This window comes from Bos grunniens, chromosome 2 (genome assembly GCF_055505025.1).
Source record: "Bos grunniens cultivar Pamir isolate PY7600 chromosome 2, Bosgru_T2T1.0, whole genome shotgun sequence".
NCBI classification, from domain to species: Eukaryota; Metazoa; Chordata; class Mammalia; order Artiodactyla; family Bovidae; genus Bos; species Bos grunniens.
In genome coordinates this window covers 44654040-44680945 of record NC_141166.1, presented here as the reverse complement: position 1 = coordinate 44680945, position 26906 = coordinate 44654040, and the positions used below count along the sequence as shown (strand labels likewise).

General features: G+C 39.7%; 1 protein-coding gene across 3 annotated transcripts in view; it reads left to right on the top strand.

Moving 5' to 3' along the window:
- ICOS (inducible T cell costimulator) overlaps window positions 1-21950 on the top strand; it is a 42240-nt gene extending 20290 nt beyond the window's left edge. For all 3 annotated transcript variants that reach the window (XM_086344580.1, XM_086344591.1, XM_086344569.1), the window contains 4 exons: window positions 16990-17328; window positions 17915-18021; window positions 19357-19441; window positions 19883-21950. In XM_086344580.1, coding sequence (XP_086200706.1) covers window positions 17019-17328; window positions 17915-18021; window positions 19357-19441; window positions 19883-19923 — 543 coding nt within the window. In that variant the 5' untranslated portion in view covers window positions 16990-17018 and the 3' untranslated portion in view covers window positions 19924-21950. The remainder of the gene's footprint in view (window positions 1-16989; window positions 17329-17914; window positions 18022-19356; window positions 19442-19882) is intronic.
- The last annotated feature ends 4956 nt before the right edge of the window (window positions 21951-26906 follow it).

Sequence of the window (26906 nt, the reverse complement as noted above, 5' to 3'; positions counted from 1 at the left end):
CAACCCAGGGATCAAACCTGAGTCTACTGTGTCTCCTGCATTGCAGGCAGATTCTTTACTGCTGAGCCACCAAGCAAGCCCTATATTGATTTTACTCCTTCAACATTATGTTTATTTTGATTTTCCTTGGTTGTGGTATTTTCTTTTATTTTTGTTGAAATGAGGAAGTTTCTTTTCCAGACTACAGAGGAAATCTTCCCTCTGTAATTTGAAAGGTCTGCTACACTTCTTGGTTGACTAAGTCACTGTCATATTCAGAGCATCTTAATTGAATATCTATTTATTATTGTAAATAATAAATCATAATTTAATAATGAAATGATAAAATCATAATAAAATCAATAATGACAATAGGCTTGCTTGACATATTTATCCCCCACCCCCTGCAGTGACATGGGAACTTCACAATGTTCTCTTTTCACTCTTATATTTTCTGTTTAGTGCACCCTTGCCCCTTACATGGGGCTTCCCAGGTGGCATTAGTGGTAAAGAGTCCGCCTGAAAGTGCAGGAGACACAGGAGACTTGAGTTTGATCCCTGGACCAGTAAGGTTCCCCTGGAGGAGGACATGGCAACCCACTCCAATATTCTTGGCTGGAGAATCCCATGGACAGAAAAGCCTGGCAGGCTACAGTCCATAGGCTCACAAAGAGTCAGACATGACTGAAGTGATTTAGCATGCACACCCCATATGTGGGTTTTGTTGAAATAAATGAAAACTTGTAGTTGCAGATCATTGCTAAGTTTTCTCTAACAGAAATTCTCCTCTGATTGAAGGATTCTCTCCTTATACTCACATCACCTCTTTTCAATGGCAGCATCAGTCTTGCCATCTGCTCCTGCCTTGTCATCCCTGTTCTTATCCAATGTTCAGAAGACTTCTATTATTTTCTTCAGATACCTTGAAGTCTCTGAATTCCAGCATGGGTAAAGATGTTTTCCTTTTACTCTGATGAATAACTAATATCTTTCCTGGGAATAAGATTCCTGATCTGTCCTCTTTTCTCTTAATTGTCTGTGGATATTCATTCACTGTCTGCTGGCTTCTAGAGTTGTGGGTAAATAGTTCCATGCTAGTCTGACTCTCATTACTTTGCAAGTAGCTTAAAAAAATTTCTCTGGAGTCTCGTTGCTTCCCCGATGGCTCAGACTGTAAAGTGTCTGCCTGCAATGCGGGAGACCCGGGTTCGATTCCTGGGTTGCGAAGGTCCCCTGGAGAAGGAAATGGCAATCCACTCCAGCACTCTTGCCTGGAAAATCCCATGGACGGAGGAGCCTGATAGGCTACAGTCCATGGGGTCACAAAGAGTTGAACACGACTGAGCGACTTATTGGAATCTGGAATTCCACTAGGATATGCCTAATTCTGTGAGTGTTTTCATTAACATTGTTTGAGACTGAGTGAGTCTTTTCAAACTGAAGATTTCAGTTCTTTATTTTAAACTTTTGGGATATTTTTCTCTTCCCGTGGTTGTTTAGTCATATCTTTGTCTTTTTTTCCTTCTTTCTAGAAATGCTTATTATTTTCATGAAGGTCTTGAGATCCTTGTTGTTTCATAATTAGTGAACAAAATGACTTTCATAACTTGCAATTGGTATTAACAACTTCCTCAGATGAAATGGAATATTTTGGTTTTTAAATTGCTAGCAGAATATTCCAATTTCTTAGTAGAAACAAAATGCGAATGTGTAGGGAGGATTTCAGTTCTCATCTAAGCTTTGCTCACTGTAGTATCCATAGACTTGCTTGACAAAAAAATTGGCCTCAGTATTCACAGTTGTAAACTGAGCAAAACCCATAGCTTATGCTGACTCCCTATCCTAACAGCGTGACTTTTATACATAAAAGATGCAAAAGATAAAATTTCAAAGCTCAGTATATATATAAACATATGTATACACGTACATATACATATACACACATGTATATACACATACACTTACACATCATTTCGGAGAAGGCAATGGCACCCCACTCCAGTACTCTTGCCTGGAAAATCCCAGGGACGGGGGAGCCTGGTGGGCTGCCGTCTATGAGGTCACACAGAGTTGGACACGACTGAAGCGACTTAGCAGCAGCAGCAGCACACATCATTTGCTGTCTTCAATGCCTGAATAAAAAGCCACGTTTACTCCATAAATGGCATCTCTGTGCTACTTCTATTCTAATAAATTGAGTCTATTAAATGACATATTTTGGTCATTCTAAGTAAAATAAGAATATGGCATTCAACACCTTTTAAGGAAAATTCAAAATTACACTTTGGAGTTTGTAACTTAAGTATGCAAAAAATATGTAACACAAATGAGAGCTGTTAGTCAACAAGTGATTTTTCCCATTAGTCTGGCCTGTATGGTTGATTGAAACAGACAGGCAAGTTTAGAGAGAGGCAGAAATCAGGATATGAACCTCCTCTGACTCTTGCAGACATACTGATGTCTGGATCTACTTTGCATGAAGAAAAGCCAAGAAGAATCAGGTTGTCTTTAAGGAAAGTAATGGACTCAAGAATTTTGAGTCAGTCAACCACTAGTTCTGATAGTGTCTTTTGTTTGTCTGAGTGTACTGCCATAGACATGGCACTTCCAACAAGCAACAGACGATCACTTAGAAGGAACCTCTTCAAGTGTAAGACATCAAAGTTTTTATAGCCAGCAATTATACTCTCCTATGACTTAGAGCCAAAAAAATTCATTCATAAAAAACAACAAGAAACAGAAATAAACCTCTGCTGCTGCTAAGTCGCTTCAGTTGTGTCCGACTCTGTGCGACCCCATAGACAGCAGCCCACCAAGCTCCACCATCCCTGGGATTCTCCAGGCAAGAACACTGGAGTGGGTTGCCATTTCCTTCTCCAATGCATGAAAGTGAAAAGTGAAAGTGAAGTCGCTCAGTCGTGTCCGACTCTTCGACTCTTTGTGACCCCATGGACTGCAGCCTACCATTCTCAAATTCAAGCTTTGTTCATTTTGTACTATTTAGGACTGAAGCAAAATCTTCTTGGAGTTCCTGTTCGCACTTATTTAACTATGAGAGTTTCTTATAGATGTGAATATATCTGTTTACTTTTCTACAGGCAAGTTAGTTACAATACTTATCAAGAATTTAGACCTCATTAGAGCAAGGACCCAGACTTTGTTGCAGGTTCAAGTACACAAGGCAGCTCAACACACAATGGTTTAAGGCTGTCTAGGGAAATGAGTGTATTAAACACAATGTAATTTCATATACAATAAATAATTTTATGTATTTTTTGGTGTATAATAACCTTTTCAATCATATAAAACATACGTGGCACCAACATCAGTTCAGTTCAGTTCAGTTCAGTCGCTCGGTCGTGTCTGATTCTTTGCGACCCCATGAGTCACAGCACGACAGGCCTCCCTGTCCATCACCAACTCCCAGAGTTCACCCAAACTCATGTGCATCGAGTTGGTGATGCCATCCAGCCATCTCATCCTCTGTCGTTCCCTTCTCCTCCTGCCCCCAATCCCTCCCAGAATCAGAGTCTTTTCCAATGAGTCAACTCTTCACATGAGGTGGCCAAAGTATTGGAGTTTCAGCCTCAGCATCAGTCCATCCAATGAACACCCAGGACTGATCTCCTTTAGGATGGACTGGTTGGATCTCCTTGCAGTCCAAGGGACTCTCAAGAGTTTTCTCCAACACCACAGTTCAAAAGCATCAATTCTTCGGCACTCAGCTTTCTTCACAGTCCAACTCTCACATCCATACATGACCACTGGAAAAACCATAGACAGACCTTTGTTGGCAAAGTAATGTCTCTGGTTTTGAATATGCTATCTAGGTTGGTCATAACTTTCCTTCCAAGGAGTAAGCGTCTTTTAATTTCATGGCTGCAATCACCATCTGTGGTGATTTTGGAGCCCCAAAAAATAAAGTCTGACACTGTTTCCACTGTTTCCCCATCTATTTCCCATGAAGTGATGGGACCAGATGCCATGAATGTTACTTTTCTGAATGTTGAGCTTTAAGCCAACGTTTTCACTCTCCTCTTTCACTTTCATCAAGAGGCTTTTTAGTTCCTCTTCACTTTCTGCCATAAGTGTGGTGTCATCTGCATATCTGAAGTTATTGATATTTCTCCTGGCAATCCTGATTCCAGCTTGTGCTTCTTCCAGCCCAGCGTTTCTCATGATATATTCTGATAGCAGTTAAATAAGCAGGGTGACAATATACAGCCTTGACGTACTCCTTTTTCTATTTGGAACCAGTCTGTTGTTCCATGTCCAGTTCTAACTGTTGCTTCCAGACCTGCATACAGATTTCTCAAGAGGCAGGTCAGGTGGTCTGGTATTCCCATCTCTTTCAGAATTTTCCACAGTTTATTGTGATCCACACAGTCAAAGGCTTTGGCATAGTCAATAAAGCAGAAATAGATGTTTTGCTGGAACTCTCTTGCTTTTTCAAAGATTCAGCAGATGTTGGCAATTTGATCTCTGGTTCCTCTGCCTTTCCTAAAACCAGCTTGAACATCTGGAAGTTCATGGTTCACGTATTGCTGAAGCCTGGCTTGGAGAATCTTGAGCATTACTTTACTAGTGTGTGAGATGAGTGCAATTGTGCAGTAGTTTGAGCATTCTTTGGCATTGCCTTTCTTTGGGATTGGAATGAAAACTGACCTTTTCCAGTCCTGTGGCCACTGCTGAGTTTTCCAAATTTGCTGGCATATTGACTGCAGCACTTTCCCAGCATCATCTTCCACGATTTGAAATAGCTCAACTGAAATTCCATCACCTCCACTAGCTTTGTTCAGTCATGCTTCCTAAGGCCCACTTGACTTCACATTCTAGGATGTGCGGCTCTAGATCAGTGATCACACCATCGTGATTATCTTGGTCATGAAGATCTTTTTTGTACAGTTCTTCTGTGTATTCTTGCTATCTGTTCTTAATATCTTCTGCTTCTGTTAAGTCCATACCATTTCTGTCCTTTATCAAGCCCATCTGTGCATGAAATGTCCCCTTGGCACCAACATAAACACCACTTTAAGTATTTGGAACAATTATATACCTAATACATCTTGAAGGAAAAGAAATACTTGAAAATAACTTCTAAATCTAGGTTAATGTTAAGAACTTCTTTTTCTTCCTTTTTCTCAGCAAGTCTCTTTAGCTTCTGTCCTTCAATTTCTATAAAATTAGGGAGTTGGGCTAGATTATTGGACTAAGGGGCTCTTTAGGAAGGGTGACTCTGGTTTCAGATTGTCTAGGTTCAAATCATGGCTCTACCTCATTCTGGGCCCATTATTCAAGCCTCAGTTTCCTCATCTGTAAAATAGGGATAAATATAGAAAATCTGATGTCAAATACTGTTATAAACATCAAATGATATATTGAATGTAATGTATCTAAAACCTTAATACATGAGAAACATGCAATGCTTATAAGTTGCAATTATTATTATTATTATTTGGAAGCTTTGGAAGGCTTAGATATTTGTATAACTCCAGAACCACTGGGCTTCAGAGAATTAGTTGGGAGTCATTCAGTCTGAGCCTTTGCCTTTGGACTTGGAAATAAGTGTTCTCCATTATCTAGTAAATACGATCTTTTGCTCTCTTTTCCTTGATCACCTCCTCACCCCAATGAAGGACATTTACCAATCGTGCTCATTTTTCATATCCATCTGCTCATTCATTCATTATTATTGAGTATCTAATATACTCCAGGTCCTGGGATTATTTAAGTGACCATGATACAATCTTTATACTTGTAAAGCTATTGGTTAAATGAGGAAGATAGACAAAAATAATTATGATCTAAGCTTATACATATTATAAACATATCAATGTAAACAAAGATTAATTGAGAGCATAGAGATGGGAATCTTTGTCTAGGGGTCTCTGAGACCAGTTTAAACTTGTTCTTAAAGGATGAACAAGGATTTCTAAGCAAATAAAGTGGTAATAGGCTATTCTAGTCTATGGGGATAGAGGTAACCAAGTTAAAGGAATGGCCAAAATGTATAGTGCAGCTTGAAGCTATATGGTCCTTAATATCATGAAAGGGTTTTGTATCATGCCAAGAAAATTGTTTTTTTTTTAACCTCATAAGCAACAAGGTAATGGATATTTTTAACCCGGGAAGTAGCATGCTTTTTAGTAACACAATTTTGGAAGCAGGTATAGAGGCTAGATTTGGAGGGAGTGAGGCTGTTGAGAATGCCAGTCAAGAAGATGCTTCCACACATGAGGGAAGTTGTGAAATAGTCCTGGATTGGTGATAGGAATACAGAAGAGCAACTGAATTTGAGAGCAACTGGACTTGGTGACTAATAGGATCAGGACAGTCAGAGAGGCAGATCAGAGAGAGGGAGACCTGAGGAAGACTGAGGTCCTAACTCCTTAAAGGACAGGACTTGTTTGGGTTTGGTGAGTGAATGCTGAGTTCAGTCTGGAAATGTTACTCTTGATGTGTCAGGCACATCCTGAGAAAGATGTTGAAAGGAAGCCGGAAAGAAGGAACTAAGCCAAGGGAACGGTGGGCTGGAGATAAAGGTTACTGAGTAGAGAGTAGAGTTTATTTTAATTACTTGTAAATATCACGACAAAGTTTATAACATCTCTGGGATTTTCCCATCAGTTTTCACTAGAAGAAAACCAATCTTTCATTTAAAAGCATTACACATTTTGGAACACCAAAGGTTGTTTTACCTCCTCTACAGAGTTCCTTGGAGAAAAAAGCAATTCACACAATCTATGCTTGTGTCAGTATGCACACGTGCGCGCACACACACACACACACACTTTTGGCTTTTTAACTTTCTCCTTTTTTTCTTAAATTTTTTTACTTCCTTTTCTTCAAATGTTAAGACTTTGGATTGGGCTTATTTTGCCTACCCTTGCTACTGATTTAAATCTCTACTTTAGATTACGGATGCCTTTGAATAATAAGGTAAATATTGGAGAAGGCAATGGCACCCACTCCAGTACTCTTGCCTGGAGAATCCCAAGGATGGAGGAGCCTGGAAGGCTGCAGTCCACGGGGTTGCTGAGGGTTGGACACGACTGAGCGACCTCACTTTCAATTTTCACTTTCATGCATGGGAGAAGGAAATGGCAACCCACTCCGGTGTTCTTGCCTGGAGAATCCCAGGGATGGGAGAGCCTGGTGGGCTGCTGTCTATGGGGTTACACAGAGTCGGACACGACTGAAGCAACTTAGCAGCAGCAGCAGCAGCTGTTTTTCTGGAGAAGGCAATGGCAACCCACTCCAGTACTCTTGTCTGGAAAATCGCATGGACGGAGGAGCCTGTGGGCTGCAGTCCATGGGGTCGCTAAGAGTCAGACACGACTGAGCGACTTCACTTTCACTTTTCGTTTTCATGCATTGGAGAAGGAAATGGCAACCCACTCCAGTACTCTTGCCTGGAGAATCCCAGGGACGGAGGAGTCTGTTGGGCTGCCGTCTATGGAGTCGCACAGAGTTGGACACGACTGAAGTGACTTAGCAGCAGCAGCAGCAGCAGAAATAATGCATATATTAAAATCTGCTAATCAGGATTCTAAAAGTTTTAGCTGGTAGGTGTATAAGAAATGACAGTGTTCTTATGAGTCGTTTAAAAAAAGTGGTAGTTTAAAAAAAGTGGTAGAAAGCACATTTTATAAATGCTAGAATTTCTTAGTAAAAGCCCAAACGTAACAAAACCCTAACATAAACATTGCCATTTTTAGCACTTTGCATCTTATGTCACATTTGTGTGCTATGCTAAGCTAAAGATTATCGTTATTGGATTACAGAAAATATTTTTAATAAGCCTATCAATAATTGCATACTCAGGAGTTCTTATCTTTCTATCACTCAGATCTTTGTGGAGGTTTGTGGTTAAAAGTCTGAGTTAAGGAGAGTTAAGTCAAATTGCTGATCTGTCTCGCACCCTCTGCACTGTGTGGGTTTTTAAAGTGTTTTTGCCAAAAGACTTTCAAACAAGTATAATATGACTCCTTATAAAGAGTCCTGGCAGAACAGGTTCTAACAAGACAATCTGACACTGAAGAAATGAAATAGTTCAGATATTAAAAGAATCAGTTTGCAAATAAACTTCTGAACCATAGTGCAATTCTCAGGTGAACTTTTTTTCAGAGCTTTTTCTTAATAGCTGCCCCTAAAAGAAGATGCAAATGATTTTATCTTTTGAAATGTTTGAAGATCTAAAGAAATCATCTAATACAAAGATTTTGATTTTACTGTTAAAACCTTAGTCTACTAATATCAATGATAATGTTATAAAAATCATAGCTAGCAGCAGTGAACAGGTTTGAACCTCTGTTGGAAAGACTGAACCCTTTAGACATGGTGGTCAATGTGATTAAGTATAGTATCTATATTTTAGAGTACTGATAATCTAGGAGTAGCAACAAGAAGTGAACAGATATGGTAGCAAAACAAAAACGAAGTCTTATTATCCAGATTTTAAAACTCATCACCAGAGTTCAAGAGAGCATTATCCTATTTGTGTTTTTAACAATGCATTAAGTGCTAAATGTGATAGCATTGTGTTTCTATTACAAATATCTTCCCTGGTGGTTCAAATGGTAAAGCATCTGCCTATAATACAGGAGACCCAGGTTCTATCCCTGGGTTGGGAAATCCTCTGGAGAAGGAAATGGAAACCCACTCTCGCCTGGAAAATCTCACGGACAGAGGAGCGTGGTAGGCTACAGTCCATGGGGTAGCAAAGAGTCAGACAGGACTGAGTGACTTCACTTTCTATTACAAATCATTAACAGGCTCTAGTTATGAAACATCTGGGTGTATTAGAACAGTTATTGGTTCAGAGGCACCTATCATAGACATCCATTGGGCAAATTTAATGATTCTGCCCTCTGGAGGATACAAAAATAACCAGGTTTAAATCTGTCTTCCTCTCTGTAGATACAAGAACCAAGAGAATAGTCAACCATCTAAACAAATCTCTGGGCTTCCCAAGTGGCACTAGTGGTAAAGAATCCACCTGCCAATGCAGGAGTCTTAAGAGACTTGGGTTTGATCACTGGGTTGGGAAGATCCCCTAGAGGAGGGCATTGCAACCCACTCCAGAATTCTTGCCTGGAGAATCCAATGGACAGAGAAGCCTTGCAGGCTCGGTCCATAGGGTTGCACTGAGTTGGACATGACTGAAGCAACTTAGATGCACACCTACAAATAAGTCTTTATGAACCTGGTAGATATTTATAGTACTTAAAGAACATGCTTCTTTAATACTCAGGTAATATTCATTAGAATCTGACATCCCAGTTGAGGAGGTATCTTCTGTACTTGATTGGGTATTTGCATGTACTTGTCTGCAGAGGAAAGACAACCCTAGGATCATGTCCCAACTATGAGCTGTGTAATCCTGGGTAATATACTCACTTTTCTGACCCCAGTTTGGCTTGATAAATTTAAATTTAAAATGAAAGGGTTAACTGGATCATTTCTAAGAGCCTTTTTGGTTCTTTAATATTCTATGCTTTATCTCCCTAGATTTATTATATCACTGAGCTCTACATATTCATCCAACCATCCATCCAATAAATATTTATTGTGACTTACTACATACCAGGTGCTATTGTAGATACTTGCGATGGATCACTGGATAAAATCAACAAGGTCTCTGGTTTTAAAGCTTACATTATTGGGTAATAAACAAGTAAACAAACAAATCAGATAATGATACTTTATCTCAGGTAATATGCTAGAACATGACTTGGAATGGGGCTTCCCTGGTAGCTCAGATGGCAAAGAATTTGCCTGCAATGTGGGAGACCTGGGTTCAGTCCCTGGGTTGAGAAGATCCCCTGGAGAAGGGAATGACCATCTACTTCAGTATTCTTGCCTGGAAAATTCCATGGACAGTGGAACCTGGAGGGCTACAGTTCATGGGGTCAAAAAGAGTCAGATATGATTGAGCAACTAACACTTTCACTTGGATTGAGTGGTCAGTGGTTGCTGGAGAAGTAAGAAGCAGCCATATGAAAATAAGAGATAACATTTCAGACAAAGAAACAAGAAATTTAAAGCCCTGGAGTCCAACTTCTCATGTTTGAGGAATAGAAAGAAGAGCAGTGTGATTGCAGTGTAGTGAGTGACTGGTATTAAATAGTGTTAGCAAGACAGGGTAGATCATGCAAGTCATGGAAACCAGTGTAAGGAGTTAGATTTTCTTCTAACTGAGATGGGAGGCCCTGGATGCTTTGTTAGCAGTGCAAGTGCTCTATCGGATTATGTACATAAGAAGATTATTCTGGTTTCCCTGAGGAGCATGGATGGTGAATGTGCACGAGTGAGAACAGAAAGTTTGGAAGCTCTCATCATGCCAGAGAGAGATGTTGCTAATTTGGACCAATAGCAGTTTAGATGGAGAAATGGGTAGATTCTATTGGATTTAAAACAGAGGTGCAGGAAATTAGACTTTCTTCCTGTAGACAGATTTCAACAGTGATCCTCTAAGACTCAGTCTGAAGTGATCACTGTAAAGCTTCTTGTGGTTGCCTGCTTCCATTATACTTTCTCTGGTTGTTGCTAGTGGCACTTCAACCTCAGATTGTACCCCAAATCTTTCATGTGCCCAAGAGGTTGTGTGACCTTAGACAGACAATCTAATCTGTCTGGGTCATCAGTTGACTGTAAACGGAAAAATTGGACTTGCTGTATGATTTGTATGTTTGCTAGGTTTGACTGTGTCTGATACTGGGCAGACGTTGAATCATGTTACAGGAAACACAAGTGTGAAGGTGGAGCTGTTTACAGGATGCCTGAAACATGCGCAGACAGTGAATATGAGAACTTATGCATACTGGGGAATGGAGATGGTGGTTTAGCAAGTGTGAGGAACATATCAAAGAGAGTGTAAGAGACTACTTTAGAGGATGATTTTATATTAAAATGTGGTATGTGAGAAGAAAGACATTGATGAGGAAGACGGTCACAATTTTCCACCACTGGCATGGCAGGAGAACTGACCAAAGAGATGTGATGCCCAATCAAAGCAGACACTGACTATAAAAGTTGGTGCTATTGTACCAGTACTCCTGGTTGAATACCAGACTTGAAGATAACATCTGGGAAATGTGGAGAAAAGATTCTAGCTGCTTCTATAGTTATAAGGAACTAAAATATTCAGATTTTTCTTAAATTGTCTGTATATCCATTAAATGCTTTAGTCATGATTATAGGGATGACCTCCTTTTGATACTGTTTTTCAAATGCCATCAAAGAATGAGGAGATTTTGTGATGAGAGATTTGAGGTTCTACAGGATCCAGAGCAATTGTGAAGCAATTGATTACATGCCCTATCTGATTCCTGTAGTTGAAAAAGTTCAAATAGCAGATTAAGAGTTACTAAATGGTTTTCCAGATGGAAGGTTTAAGTGTTGGGTGTGTCTGCACACTTAGTCACTCAATCATGTCCAACTCTTTGAGCTCGCATGGACTGTAGCCCACCACACTCCCCCATTTATGGAATTTCCCAGGCAAGAATACTGGAGTAGGTTGCAATTTCATCCTCCAAGCATTGGGTATGTGGACATTTAAGTCAGGCTTCTTACCACCACATTTAATAATAAAAAGGTGACAGGCAATTTATATATTAAAATTGATAAAATGAATAATTAAGAGTGTCTAGCAGAAGGTTCCCTTGTCTTTACACTGTCTCCATTTATTGTTTGTAGATTTTTTTGGTGATGGTTTTTTCCCCTCTGTGATAACCTAGATGGGTGAGATGGTGGGTGCCGAGGGGGGCGGGTGAGTGGGCAAGAGGTTCAAGAAGGAAAGGATATATAGATACATATACATATATACATACATATAGCTGATTCACTTTGTTGCACAGCAGAAACTAACACAACATTCTAAAGCAATTATACTCCAATAAAAAAAGTGTCTCTAGATATGAGAATTTGGGATCTCCAGTTACTCCTCGCAGAGAAGGCAATGGCACCCCACTCCAGTACTCTTGCCTGGAAAATTCCATGGACGGAGGAGCCTGGTAGGCTGCAGTCCATGGGGACGCTAGGAGTCGGACACAACTGAACGACTTCACTTTCACTTTTCACTTTCATCCATTGGAGAAGGAAACGGCAACCCACTCCAGTGTTCTTGCCTGGAGAATCCCAGGGATGGGGGAGCCTGGTGGGCTGCCATCTCTGGGGTAGCACAGAGTCGGACACGACTGAAGCAACCTACCAGCAGCAGCAGCAGCAGCAGCAGTTACTCCCCGAGCTCACACCCTCAGCACTGTCACTCAAGAAAAACTTGAGTAGTCTTCCTCAGTTCAGTTCAGTTCAGTTCAGTCGCTCAGTCGTGTCCAACTCTTTGCGACCCCATGAATCGCAGCACGCCAGGCCTCCCTATCACCAACTCCCGGAGTTCACTCAAACTTGTGCCCATCGAGTCGGTGATGCCATCCAGCCATCTCATCTTCTGTCGTCCCCTTCTCCTCCTGCCCCCAATCCCTCCCAGCATCAGAGTCTTTTCCAATAAGTCAACTCTTCACATGAGGTGGCCAAAGTACTGGAGTTTCAGCTTTAGCATCATTCCTTCCAAAGAAAACCCAGGACTGATCTCCTTCAGAATGGACTGGTTGGATCTCCTTGCAGTCCAAGGGACTCTCAAGAGTCTTCCTAGCCATACCTAAATGCTTTATAGGTCAGGAAGATAGTCTCATTAATTTTCATTTCTCCTGACTTCCTGGAATAGCCCAGTAAGATGCTGAAACAGAGAGAGGATTATGGAAACATGGTTTCTCCTCTGAAGAATTCAATAGCAAAGTAATCTCTCTTGGTTGTTCATGGTCTCATCTGGTTATGTTCTCATCCTGAATCCACAGACAGTAAGTGTTGGAAAGGACTTTAAGATGTCTTGGTCCCAGTTCCTTATTTCACAGATGAAGAAACTACAGTCTAGAGAGGGATCCTTGTTACAGAGACTTGCGAATGGCAAAGCCAGAATTTTCCTCTGGTTTCCTTGGGAACCACTGCATTGTACTTCTCTCACTCTGCACCACCAACCATTATATTTCATGTTGTGTTGGGTTATAGGTCATAGTGTGGGTATAAAAGGAGGAAAAGGTGCGGACAGAATCATCTTCAGAAATAGAAGTGCATCTGTGTCTGGGTGAGCACAAGGGTGGCTGCAGACACTTTTGTTCCAAGATTCCTTTGTGGTTTACACACTGCCATTCTAAAGTCCTTGGGAAATTTGCTGTGAACATTTCTAAAGAAACTGTGAACCAGCTCACTGATTTTATCTCTGCATCAAAGCAAGAGTAGTGCAACATAATTTACTTTCAGACAAATAAGTCCCCATGCAAATCATCTTTTATTTTAATCTAATGTAGATTGCACCTATTCTCATGTGATCAATTTTCCCCCTTTGCCTGTTGCTTATATTTACCCTCAAGTTTTTAAATGAAACAAGCATTAGTTTTCTTTTTTGTACTTTGAAACCATTTTTTTTCTAGAACAAAGCATCTATTCAGAAAAGTGAAAAAATAAAATGTGCAATTTAATGAATAACTACTAAGCATACTACCTTCGGAGAAGGCAATGGCACCCCACTCCAGTACTCTTGCTTGGAAAATCCCATAGACAGAGGAGCCTGTTAGGCTGCAATCCATGGGGTCGCTAAGAGTCGAACACAACTGAGCGACTTGACTTTCACTTTTCACTTTCATGCATTGGAGAAGGAAATGGCAGCCCACTCCAGTGTTCTTGCCTGGAGAATCCCAGGGACGGGGGAGCCTGGTGGGCTGCCATCTCTGGGGTCGCACAGAGTCAGACACGACTGAAGTGACTTAGCATACTACCTTACTCCCACAATTACCACAGGTCCAGAAGTCAAACACTGTCAGCACACAGACAGCTTTCCGCTCTGTATTTCTTTCCTGATCCCAACTCTTCTTCCCCTTTGTACAGAAGCATCGTACTAAATTTTGTGACATTCATTTGGGTTTTATGGTCTGTTTCTATTCTTTTGGTCATTATTAAGAAATCACAACATGTGTACTTCATTTATCAAAGTCTCACGTTACATATACATTTTCTGTCTGCCTAGACAATCTATTTTAGGTTGACAGTTTCATTCAGTACTCTAAAGATATAAGATGTAATCCCACTGTATCATAACTTTTATTGTGGATCTTGAGACACCACCTGTCAGTCTAACAGTTGCTTTTTAGAAAAAAAGTCAGTCTCTTTCCCCTGGTTGTTTTCAAGATTTTTATTATAATATGTCAACTAAAGAGCCTCTTGATGAAAGTGAAATAGGAGAGTGAAAAGGTTGGCTTAAAACTCAACATTGAGAAAACTAAGATCATGGCATCTAGTCCCATCACTTCATGGCAAATAGATGGGGAGACAGTGGAAACAGTGACAAACTTTATTTTTTGGGGCTCCAAAATTACTGCAGTTGGTGATTGCAGCCATGAAATTAAAAGATGCTTGCTCCTTGGAAGAGAAGTTATGACCAACCTAGACAGCATATTAAAAAAAGAGACATTATTTTGCCAACAGAGGTCCGTCTAGTCAAAGCTATGGTTTTCCCAGTAGTCATGTACAGATGTGAGAGTTGGGCTATAAAGAAAGCTGAATGCCGAAGAATTGATGCTTTTGAACTGTGGTATTGGAAAAGACTCTTGAGAGTCCCTTGGACAGGAAGGAGATCCAACCAGTCCATCCTTAAGGAGATCAGTCCTAGGTGTTCATTGGAGGGACTGATGTTGAAGCTGAAACTCCAATACCTTGGCCACCTGATGCGAAGAGCTGACTCATTTGAAAAGACAGTGATGCTGGGAAAGATTGAGGGCAGGAGGAGAAGGGAATGACAGAGGATGAGATGGTCAGATGGTATCACCAACTTGATGGACATGGGTTTGGGTGGACTCCAGGAGTTGGTGATGGATAGGGAGGCCTGGCATGCTGCGGTTCATGGGGTTGCAAAGAGTTGGACACGACTGAGCGACTGAACTGAACTGAACTGAATAGTAATCCCAATCACCTTAAACAAAGTTCAGTTATTGAGGTTTTTCTGGACCATTGGAGTGATTTGAAGGGGGGGCATAATCTGGGTGAAAGCTGGTTTACTTCTGCTTTACCTGTATTCCAAGAATGCAAACCTTGGGGATTTCACCTTACTAAGGAGAAATCTGATAAAATGTCTTTTACCAGATTTCTCACTTTCAGACTCTGGAAGTTGAGACATGAAAACGAAAATATAAATCTGAGAGAACAGCATACACTCTCAAAGTAAAAGCAAGTTCTAACCTTTGCTTTTCTCCTTTGATTCTGGTTCTTTAAATTTAATCTAGTAATTTCTTCTTTATTTTCACCATTTAATCTTTTAAATTAATAATTTTAGGCATTTCATTAAGCATTTTTGGTTATTTCGGTGTGGGAGTTAGTTTGAAAAATCTGGACTGCCATAACTGAAAAATAGAACACTCATATATATTTTCACAATCAAATCCTCAAGTTGAAAATCTATTCCCTAACAATATGAGAGATAGAAAGCCTAGAGATATTAAAAAAAAGTAAGTAACTATGGTAAATCTTAAATAAAATTGACACACTGGTGTAAGCAGAGTTGTGGCAAGTGAATTCTCCTGCATAATGCTAGTCCTGTTAAAAAGTGGAACAGTTCTTCCCAAAAGCAACATGGCCATGCAGAGTGTCATTAGAGTCTTTAAAAGATTTTTCCCACATGTTGAAATATTTACATGAAATCAAAATGCTGGAAATAACCCCAGCCAGTCAACATGAGTGGAATGCTTTAACAAGTTATTCTAGATTGACATTCAGCCTTTTGTATAGGCATTAAAAAGGATAATTATTATGACTATGTAAAAAATAGAACATTTATAATATTAAATGCCAATAGAAGAACATTAAGTAATACGTTTGCTATATAAAATAAGTATATATCTGGAAGGTAAAGAGCAAAAAATTCACAGATAATATCTATTTCACTGGAATAGGAGCAAAAGGTAATTTTTTTCCTTAAAAATTCTTTGTACTTGTTACATAGTTTTCTCAAGAGTAAAACCAGGGATTTCAAAATTTAAACTAGCAACTGTCATGGTAATAATTTTTTCCAAACAATTTCAGTATGAAATTTAATCATATTAAAAATAAAAAAGGAAAAAGGAAGGCAGAGAGCTGTTTGAACTTATAACTCAGAATCTGCAACCGGTCCAAAACCATTTCAGCCTCTTTCTTCTGTGATCCCCTATGTAGCTCACAAAAACAACTTTGGCTTCCTATAAGCTTCAAATTTGTTTATTAAAATGAGACAGTAAATAGAAAATTTGGATCTTTATCTTTATCATCAGACTTTGATTCAGTTCTCAATGGATGAGGTTCAGAGAAGACATGTTTCTATCACTTGAAAATAATTTTCATTTGTTCTTTCACTCTCTTAGAGCATATAGTGTAAATATATAGTTATACATAATCATTCATTTTTAGTTTAAGCTGTTTTGTGCTTTAAAAAGTTTTTTTCCCTAAGCTATGTTTTTCCCCGAATTTCTCATTGTTTGACTAAAGTGCTAATCCTCCTTCAATTTTAATTTTCAAAGTCACTTTCTCCAAGTGGCATTATCTGAATTCTTCAATAAAAATTAGGACCCATGTACCTATATTTGAATAGTACTCCATTTCTAGCATAAATTATGGTGCATGACTACATATTTATTTGTCATCTGTCTCCAATATCAAATCTGCCAAAAGGAAGGAACCACTTCTGCTTGATTTATACTATGTAAACGTATTATTTAATATATTAAATATTATGTACTTATGTATGATAAACAAGTCTCTGTTTAGGTTTTTTCCTAATTCACAGTTCTACCTTAATATTCTATATTTTGGTTGTGAAGTTCTTTCATTTTGTTGCAATGATGGTGACTTTATGAAGAGATGACTTTTGTGTTCAAATATAATGATTAGAGGAACAAAATCATAAAATTTTGCTTTCTTTTTTTTGCCCAGGAGAATTCAATGATTCTGCTGCATCTGAGATGTTCATATTTCACAATGGAGGTGTACAAATTTTATGCAAATACCCTGATACTGTTCGACAATTTAAAATGCAGTTGCTGAAAGGGGATAATGTACTCTGTGATCTCACTAAGACTAAAGGAAATGAAGACACAGTATCCATCAGGAATCTGAATGTCTGTAAATTTCAGTTATCCAATAATAGTGTCTCTTTTTTTCTATATAATTTGGACAGTTCTTATGCCAGCTATTACATCTGCAAATTGTCAATTTTTGATCCTCCTCCTTTTCAAGTAGATATTCTAAGCAGAGAATATTTGAATATTTATGGTAAGATATTGTTTTCATCTTCTAGACTTAAGAGTATATATGCATTTTAACATTTTTCTCACTTGTGAAAACAGTTAAACAAACAAGTATCATATAAACTGCTGAGTTAGAAATAGGTCATATTGTCTTTAAAACAGACATGCTGTTGAAAATCAGGAAAAAAATTAGAACAAATGTCAAAACCCATGGCTTAAGAGCTATTACCTCTATTCACCTAAAGTTTAAGGCTTGGGTTTTTTGTTGGGGTGTGTGGAATTAAGTGAGATGATTGAAAACAATAGTTTTCTACAGTACTTTTCTTACTGTTTTGCAAGAACATAGACAGCAAAGTCTTTTCCATTAACCACATTTGTAGACATATATGTACATGGGGTCTTTTTGGTTTTATTTTTGGATCCTTGCTATCATACTGAGATGATATTATTTATTTACTATTTACTGCATTTCATGGTTGTACTGAATAGAAACTTTATTTGATTAAATAGCTCTTTTAAATTTAGTAAATGAACTTATAATTCAGCAGTGAAAGGGGAAATTTGATTCTGAGACTTTTTCCTTGTCTAACTAACCTTTTTTTTCAACCCAGAATCAGAGCTTTGTTGCCAGCTGAAGTTCTGGTTACCCATAGGATGTGCAGCTTTTGTTACAGTCTGCGTTTTTGGATGTGTCCTTATGTATTGGCTTACAAAAAAGGTGAGCAACATCGATCTTTTCTTGCACTAGCTTTACTGGGGGATATCAGTAGTTCTTTACTCATCAGAGTATGTATTGCTTTTTCCAGAATAATTTGATTGACAGACAGATAATGTCTTTTCTTTAAGATGTGCCTATTAATTAAACTACTAACTTGGAACAGAAGCTTATTTACTTTATAGACACTTCATTCCAAGAAGAGTTCAGTGGCTTCCAGAGAGATATGTCATTATTATTATTCCAAAATGCTAAGGGAAAGGGGCCATGGAAAGACCAAAAGGGAAAAGGAAGTTTAAAAGATTTTTTTAAAACATGCTTCCGACTTTAAAAAATATTATTCCATGTGGACTGCAAATTTGATTCTAAGTTTCCAAAGTCAGGGCAGATGAAACAGTTATAAGCTTTCCTCAACTTGTCAATTAAGAAATAATCAGTGAGAAAGTCTTGGAAGATGCCATCAGTAGTTGAGAAAGAAACTGCCAGTTTTTTTACATGGTAAGTTATTAGGACTCTTTGCTTTTAAAGAAAATCACTGAAAAGCTATGCAGAAAGATAAAAGAACGATAACGAAAGTCTCTCTGTGCTGGCGAATATTCTTTTTAATCTATCACAAAATGGGTTCTCAAAGAAATTATACCATTCTGAGTATTATGCAAGGATGTTAGCACCTTCAAGCACATCCACAGTGTGATCATTGGCCATACAGTATGTGTATTTGTTTCCAGAAAGGAATTTGGAAAGAGAGACAAAGAAGGAAGAGAGTAAGATGAGTCCTGTGGTCTTAAGTCTATGGCGGAAGGAAAAGTAAAGGCATAAATGAGAAAAGATACCGAGCAGAAAGCCTTTTATTTAAAGTCCTTTACACATATGGTTCCCCTTGAAAGTGAAAGTCACTCAGTTGTGTCCAACTCTTTGCGACCCCATGGACTACACAGTCCATGGAATTCTCCAGGCCAGAATACTGGAGTGGGTACCCTTTCCCTTCTCCAGGGGATCTTCCCAATCCAGGGATTGAATCCAGGTCTTCCAAATTGCAAGCGGATTCTTTACCAGCTGAGCTACAAGGGAAGCCCAGGAATACTGGAGTGGGTAGCCTAACCCTTCTCCAGTGAATCTTCCTGACCCAGAAATCAAACTGGGGTCTCCTGCATTGCAGGCAGATTTTTTACCAACTGAGCTATCAGGGAATCCCAAAGTCAAGAGCCTAAGTCTCATTTAATACTTTGTCACATACTGCTTCAACAAAGAATAGAAATCAGTAACACACACACACACACACAAGAATGGAGATGGGGACGAGGAGAAGACAAACCACGTTTCTGACTTTTCTTGCAGAAGTATCCCACCAGCGTGCATGACCCTAACAGTGAATATATGTTCATGGCAGCGGTGAACACTGCTAAAAAGCCTGCACCCACAGGTACAGTGACACACGGGGATTTGGGAAGGGAAGAGTGTTCTTTACATGAAGCCTATAATTTTAATTTTTTATTTGAAAAGAAGGGAAGATGTCTTTAAGACAGAATTTTAGTATTTTCTGTAAAATGCCAAAGTTTCATTTTCACTGAATTGATGCTTTGTCTCATTCATTGAATATAAACAATATGGTAGAGCTCAAAGTTTGCAGTAGGAGCCAAGTTTACAATAGAGGTTGGGTCAAACTCCATGGAAAATGTAGAATTGGTGCTCAATCTTGAAACATAAAGAAGAGTTTAGAAGGGGTATATGTTTCCCTGTGTGTGTGCATGTGTGTGTGTGTATATGTGTGTGTTTATAAGAGGCAGAGGAAAGGAGAAGTTTTGTTGAATGGGCTTGGCACATAAAGAACTTTTAAAGAATTTATGCTATATTTCTATTACAGATGTGACCCGTAATTGGGAACTCCCTGGCACCCAGGCATGAACCACCTTGGCCAGTTCTCTACAACTTGAAGGGCAAGATTCTCTATTTCCTGGACCACAGAGAGTCTGACTTGATTTGACTACATACATCTTCTGCTAGAGTTTTGTTCAGTCTGGACCACTGACTACGTCAGTCAATAGGGATTTCAACAGACTGCCTTAGTACTGTTGAGTTCTCTTAAAACAAATACCCTCTTGCAACTAGCTTTATAGAAAGCCCAGCTCATGTGTGCTCGACAAACAGACCTCACTGGGATGGAATCCCTGTTTTCACATCTGCTTATAGCAAAGCACCAGCCAGGAGAACAAACACATCTACAAAAATGTTTTAAAGATGTCAGGGGTACCAAATCTGCAAAGCAAATGGGCAGCTGAGAGCCAGAGTCTATCTGCATTTCACTACAGACTACCTTTTCTTTCTGTAGGAATGACCATTCCTTTCATAATCAGGCAGTAGAGGAAGATGCTTGAAAACTGTAGTTATTTTATTTTTGAGGTGTGGATGTGTAACAATAACATACTGATACGTTTGTACACAGCACTCTTTTCCAACTTCTTAACCCCAGTTGACCACTGCCCCAACAATTTAGATGCTTTCTTCTGCCCTCAATTTTCCTTTTAAAAATGCTTCTACCTAACTACTTGACAGGCATACAGAGTTGGGAGCTACTGTCTACATTTTTTCCTTCTGCTGCTCAGTTACATATATGTAGTTGCAGTCTAGTGAATATAACTTGCCTGTATTCTCCCTAAATAAGCATAATTTTTGCTCCAGAGAGATATCTTATTTTCCCAAATTTCCCAAAATTTTCCAGATGTCCTTATAATGTATTCTATGAAAAAGATTTACTTTGCCTTCAGTTTACTTTCCAAATGGTTTACTTTGCTGACATGTTGACATCAGTGGTAGGAAGCACTGCTCAGAATCAAAAGTGAATTCATTTTTTGACACTTTTTTCTACTATTTTTATATTTTCACGGTGCTATTAATTACAAACCAGCCTGTTTTTGGATATCATGCTAAAATTTTGAACAAACTAAGAAAACCATCTTTCTTTGTCAAGCATTGTCCTGGAAGGTAAAGCCCATGATCCATTCAGCAGAAGGCTACAGTTCTTAGAGGTCACTGCCAAGCTTCAGCCATGATGCCGCTGTTCTTTAGAGGTTGAAGTGGCCCCCATCAGCCTGGAGCAGCTATCCAGACCTGGATGGAATTCCCAGAATTGGGAGACTCTACTGAGCCAGGACAACCAGGTGGTCTTCCCCCTGGGGCTGAAGCCACCCTGGGAACCAGAGTGGGTCTGCTTGACTTTTCCTCCAGGATCTGTGATGAAACACAGATGTGTCAGGAAAACATCTGTATGATCCCCCCCTCCTAGTAACCATTCAGCCTGGAAACTGGCCCTGGCTCTTCAAGACAGTCTTCCTTTGCCTTCAGTTTGGCTGTAGAGATTCTTAAGTACATATAACATGTGATTATTCTTAGCTGAAATATTTTCTTCACTTCCTGTCTGCATGCCCAAGGCTTCTGAAGCAGCCAATGTGTATGTGACATTTTCAATTTAGGTAAAAAGGGATTATTTAGTAGTTTTAGAATGTGTAGTTGCCTGCTTATCGTTACTTTAAAAACGAGACCTGAGATGTCATTATGCATACTTATATTATTTTAAGCATGTGTGATGCTGGATATGTACAGTACAGTACTGAATGTGTAATTTGAATCAAGTACGATGTTCTACTGAGTTGGACAACCTGGCTGGCTTTGCAGAGGTGTTCCCAGAATTGTTTGTGGCTTTCTGCGTGGGGTGTCAAGTGGGGAGGACAGCCCTCAGGTGGTCCACTTCTCCTGGTTGTCTGAGTTGTACTCTGAAACACCTGCATCCTTAGCCCTGCATGTTTCAAAGGGAATTATTAAAGGATACAATTTCTGTGAAATAAAAGCTGGTTTGAAGAGGAGCTAATTATGAAATAGATTTTAGTAGTATTAGGAAGCTGAAGAATAAACATTTGATACTCAGCAACTGAAAATATCTGTTTTCTTGGAGGAGGAAAATGATTCCTGTAGCCAGCATGTGCAAATCTGACCTCGTTCTTAAAGATTGTCGTACAGCTTGGAACAGTTGTTCTTTCTGTTCTCATTTTTTTTTTAATTGAGGCCATCACAAACATATAGTTGGAAGGCCACCAAAATGCCCTAATAGGGCATTAGTTCTAAGTTTTTGACCTAATAGCCTATCACCTCCAACTGGTATGTATTTCCTGTAACAAACAAGCCCCTTTTCTCCATAAACACAATACTATCGTCAACATCAGAAAATTTGCATGGTTACATTGCTGCCCCTAATTCTCAGACCACATTCAAGTTTTTCCAGATATCCTTATAATATATTCTATGCAAAAGATTCTATCCAGAATCTCCCTTTGCATTTAGTCGTCACACCTTTGTTGCGAACTCTGGTCCGGACAGTTCCTCAGCCTTGATTTCTATGGCCTTGGCTCTTTCGAAGATTATAAGCAGATATTCTGTAGAAGGTCCTTTGATTTGGCTCAGTCTGGTGTTTCTTCATAATTAAAATCAGCGATGCTGCTGCTGCTAAGTCGCTTCAGTCGTGGCCGACTGTGTGCGACCCCATAGATGGCAGCCCACCAGGCTCCCCTGTCCCCGGTATTCTCCAGGCAAGAACACTGGAATGAGTTGCCATTGCCTTCTCTGGGAAGCGATGCTACTTTCTTTTAATTGCATCTTGTCAGGTGGTTCGAAATCTCAACTTGTTATGTTACTGACAACAGGCATTTTGATCCCTTGACTAAGCTGGTATCTGTCAAGCTTCTCCTCTGTAAAGTTAACTCTTTTCCTGTTTATAGTGACAGTTTATAGGGAGGTACTTTCAAGTTTTGTGAATCATCTGTTCCTCATTGAATTTAGTCATTTGTCCATCTATTTAATATATATGTATGATTTCCTGTTTTATTCAGTGGCAAACATCTATTACTATCTTTAGTCTGTTTTGATGCTTGAATTGTCCCATCCTTGGCCAGTGGGCGCCTACTCAAACTGGCTCTGGTGTCTTTCAACCAGGTCTCCATCATCTTCTCAGCACTTCCTTGCTTTCTGGCAGAACAAGATCCCCCAGGCTCAGCTCGTGTTTTCCACAGTGCTGAAATCAGTTGTTTCCCCACGGATCCCTGATCTCTTTAAGTGGACAATGGTTTTTAGAAGCCAAGATTTAAGCATTAGTGAGTATTCATTCCTATTGGGATTTCCTTGCTCCAGGATCCTTACTGGACAGAAATGGGACACACATACCCACATATACACAAATGTAGATGTAAATATGTGTGTGTGTATATATGTGTGTGTATGTGTGTAGATACAAATTGGACATGCTAAGTTGCTTCAGTCATGTCTGACTCTTTGCAACCCTATGGACTGTAGCCCACCAGGCTCCTCTGACCATGGGATTCTCCAACCCTGGAGTGGGTTGCCATGCCCTCCTCCAGGGGATCATCCTGACCCAGGGATCGAACCCATGTCTCTTACGTCTCCTGCATGAGCAGGCGCATTCTTTACAACTAGCACCACCTAGGAAGCCTGGATGCAAATATACATGCATATATAACATGTATACCTAGGTCTGGATATAAATATGTGTATATATATATATACATACATTATATGCATACATATACACATTTACAATTGTGTTTATTTCTATACCCACATCTGCTGTTTTGAAATTCATGAGTTCACACCTATGCCTTTGATTCTAATGCAACACAACAAAGTTCATTCTAGATTTATTCCTTTCTATTATTTGTTCCTCTTATGACATTGAGAAATATGACTCTTATTATCTTTAATATGTCACTTGTTTGATCAGTCCCCCAGAATGAAACCAATCTCCCATCTTGGTTGCACCTCCTCCCCCCACCACATGATAGCCTCCTCTTTCTGTCTGGGTTCTCACTCCCTATGCTGGGTCCTCCCACCCCATGGATGCCCCTACCCCATGGATGCCCCCTTAACTCTGTTTGGGCTCTAACACCCCAGTCTGGGTGGTTTCTCCATCCTCAACTGGGGGCCACAGTGGCTCCCTTGGCCTGGGATGTCTAACCTATGGCTTGTGCTTTTTACAGGCTCCCAGAGCTTGCCCTTTGTGTTAAGTTCTGATTGCCTACAATGACTACTGGTTCAATTTGATACACTTTATTGGCAGCCATTCCTTCCCTGTCTACCTGCTTACATCCCTACTGGCATCTCCTTCACTTCTCACATAAACTTCCTGCCCTAGCATCCTTGTCTCAGCTTTGGCTTCTGGGGTAACTCCAGCTTAGATAGCCTTTGATCCTCCAGGACTAGGGAAAGCCTATTTTCCCACTGTTGCTTGTAACTGGTGCTTCATCCTCTCCCGTTTGTTCCTTGACTCTGTACACCTTTGGAAAAATCTCTTTGTTGCCCTCTTCACTTAACCACTAAGTTGCAATCTGTTGACCCTTCTACTCCCTTCCACTGTGTCCAGTGCCCTGGGACACAGAGTCCTCCTAGGATCTGACCTCCTTGCTTAGAAGTATCATCTTGAATTCTGGTGAATACACTTCTCCACCTTGTAACATTCACATTCTTTATGTGAGGGGACCACTTGTTCTTTGGGTGCTCTAAATCGTCTTCCCATTTCCCAATCTGTTTTATAATTTTTCTCTTGTATTGGGTACATAACATTTCTCTTCGTGCCATGGAAGACAGGCTATGCTCATCCTACCTGCTTGTCAACCTTTGTTCTGTGAAAATGAGAAACAGGGAAATTTGAAATTTTCTAGTAGGGTGACTGCATCAATATCAACATTTAATTCCCCTCCCATAGTCTATATTTTCAGTGAGAAGACGCTGGTGAATTTAAAGGGAAGTCGTTCACTCTATGCCACCTTTTATTTTTCTCTTGCTGATTAGTGTTTGTGATTCAATATGAGTCTAAGCTATTCTCCACTTTGCCATATAATCCATCTAAAGGCAATAAGAGTGTCTATCAACAAACCCAAAAATTATCCCTAAAACCAACACTTGTGGATTCTTACTTTTTTGTCTTCCAAGTCAATCCATTCTTTTCTCATTTCAGGGACTGCTCTAACCATGACTAAAAATCTTCCTTTCTTTCCAAGTCTCCTTAGCATAGAGCTTTTTAAGAAAGTTTTCAATTTCAATTTCCTGATCTCTGCTGGATAAAAGCCTTCACCAAACCATGGTTGTCTGTTACTGACCTCTGTCCTTAAGAAAGGGTGTCCACTGAGGCTGGGTTCAACAGAAGTGGAAAAATGACAGGTACCAATATTACTGTGTTGGATAATTGTTTTTTATAATATAGAAAAGAATCTTTTCTCTACAATAATTTTAAAGTCTCAAAAAGGCTTGTGGAAAAGGGAGCTGCCTGGCTGAATATTTTTTTTAATGAAACAAAACTAAATACAATTGTAAACTAACAGAAACTGAATTCACAGCCCTGCAAGAGGAGAAGGGAGTGACAGAGGATGAGATGGTTGGAGGGCATCAGTGACTCCATGGGCATGAGTTTGAGCAAACTCTGGGAGATAGTGAAGGACAGGGAAGCCTTGCCTCCTTGGGGACTCCTTCAGGGGACTGAAGAATCAGACATTACTTAGCCATTGACTAACATTTCAACAGCTTCTCCTTCTGCCATGACACATCTAGATACCTTTGTACTTCTCCATGCCAAGCACTCCTGGGCCAGCTAGTCTCTTTTCTTTCCTGTATGTAATATCATTATCCGCCCCCCATTCCCTTTCTAGCAAGTCCTTTCAAAAGGACTCTGTAAACTTTAACATACAAAAATTATATTTAGCCATTTTGGGGAAAAAAAAAAACAAATCTCATTTTGTATGGGGGAGTTTTTAGTTTTCATGTACATGAAGATTATAATGGCATCTATGTATGGTTCTTTGCCAGAAACACTGAACCCTATTTGTGACTTCTCCTCCATACAGTCTCTCTCTACTCTGTCCTTTTGGCTTTAATTATGGGTCATGGTCCAAAATGACTGCAGCTTGTCTAATGGACATGACACTATATTGCATTATTATTCCCTTACTTTGGAAGTCATAATGAAATGCTCTCTTGAGCTAAGCTAGGAAGACATAGTTGAATACCTCCCCCCCCCCCATTTTAGGTCCAAAACATCAAAGACATTCTCTAAAACCCCCAGGATAAAACCCAGATATCTCCGAGCTTACTCAGAATTGCATTGAAAAACATAACATTGCATCAGAAATAAACGTTAACTGAAAATATCTTTCCAGTCTTTTGAGAACATGCCCAAATGGGGATGGGTTTCATTCACAAAGGACAGAAAAAATGTCATTAAAAAAAACCCTGTCCTCCTCATCAGTGCCTCTTGCACGCCTGGGGGCAGCTCTGGAAGCAGTAGCCCCCTCCTTTCTTCTCCTAGAGCCTTCTCCAAGCAGCCTGCCCATCACTTCCTTTTCCCCTTTGCACTTTCCCATTCACAACACATGAAAAATAGCTCTTTCTTCCTAATTCACATTGTCCTTGTATTGGTTTCCTGAGGCTGCTGTAACAAATTATCATGAACTTGGTGGCTTACAACAACATAAATTTATTCTCTTAGAGTTTTGGAGGTCAGAAGTCCAAAATCAGCTTTGTTGGCCTACGGTCAATGGATGGACCAAGGCTGGTCCTTCTGGAGGCTCCAGGGAAGAATCCATTTTCTTGCTTTTGCAGTGCTTCCAGTGGTCTTTGGTTTGTCATCACTCCAATCTCTGCTTCTGTAGTCCCATTGTTGAGTCTCCCTCTGCCTTTCTCTTATAAGGATCCTGTGATTGCATTGAGGGTCCACCTGGATGATTTCTCATCTCAAGATCCTTACCAAATGGCATCTGCAAATGTCTGCAAAGTCCCCTTTGCCTTGGAAGGTTATCCACAGATTTCAGGGCTTAAGACTGGGATATCTTTCC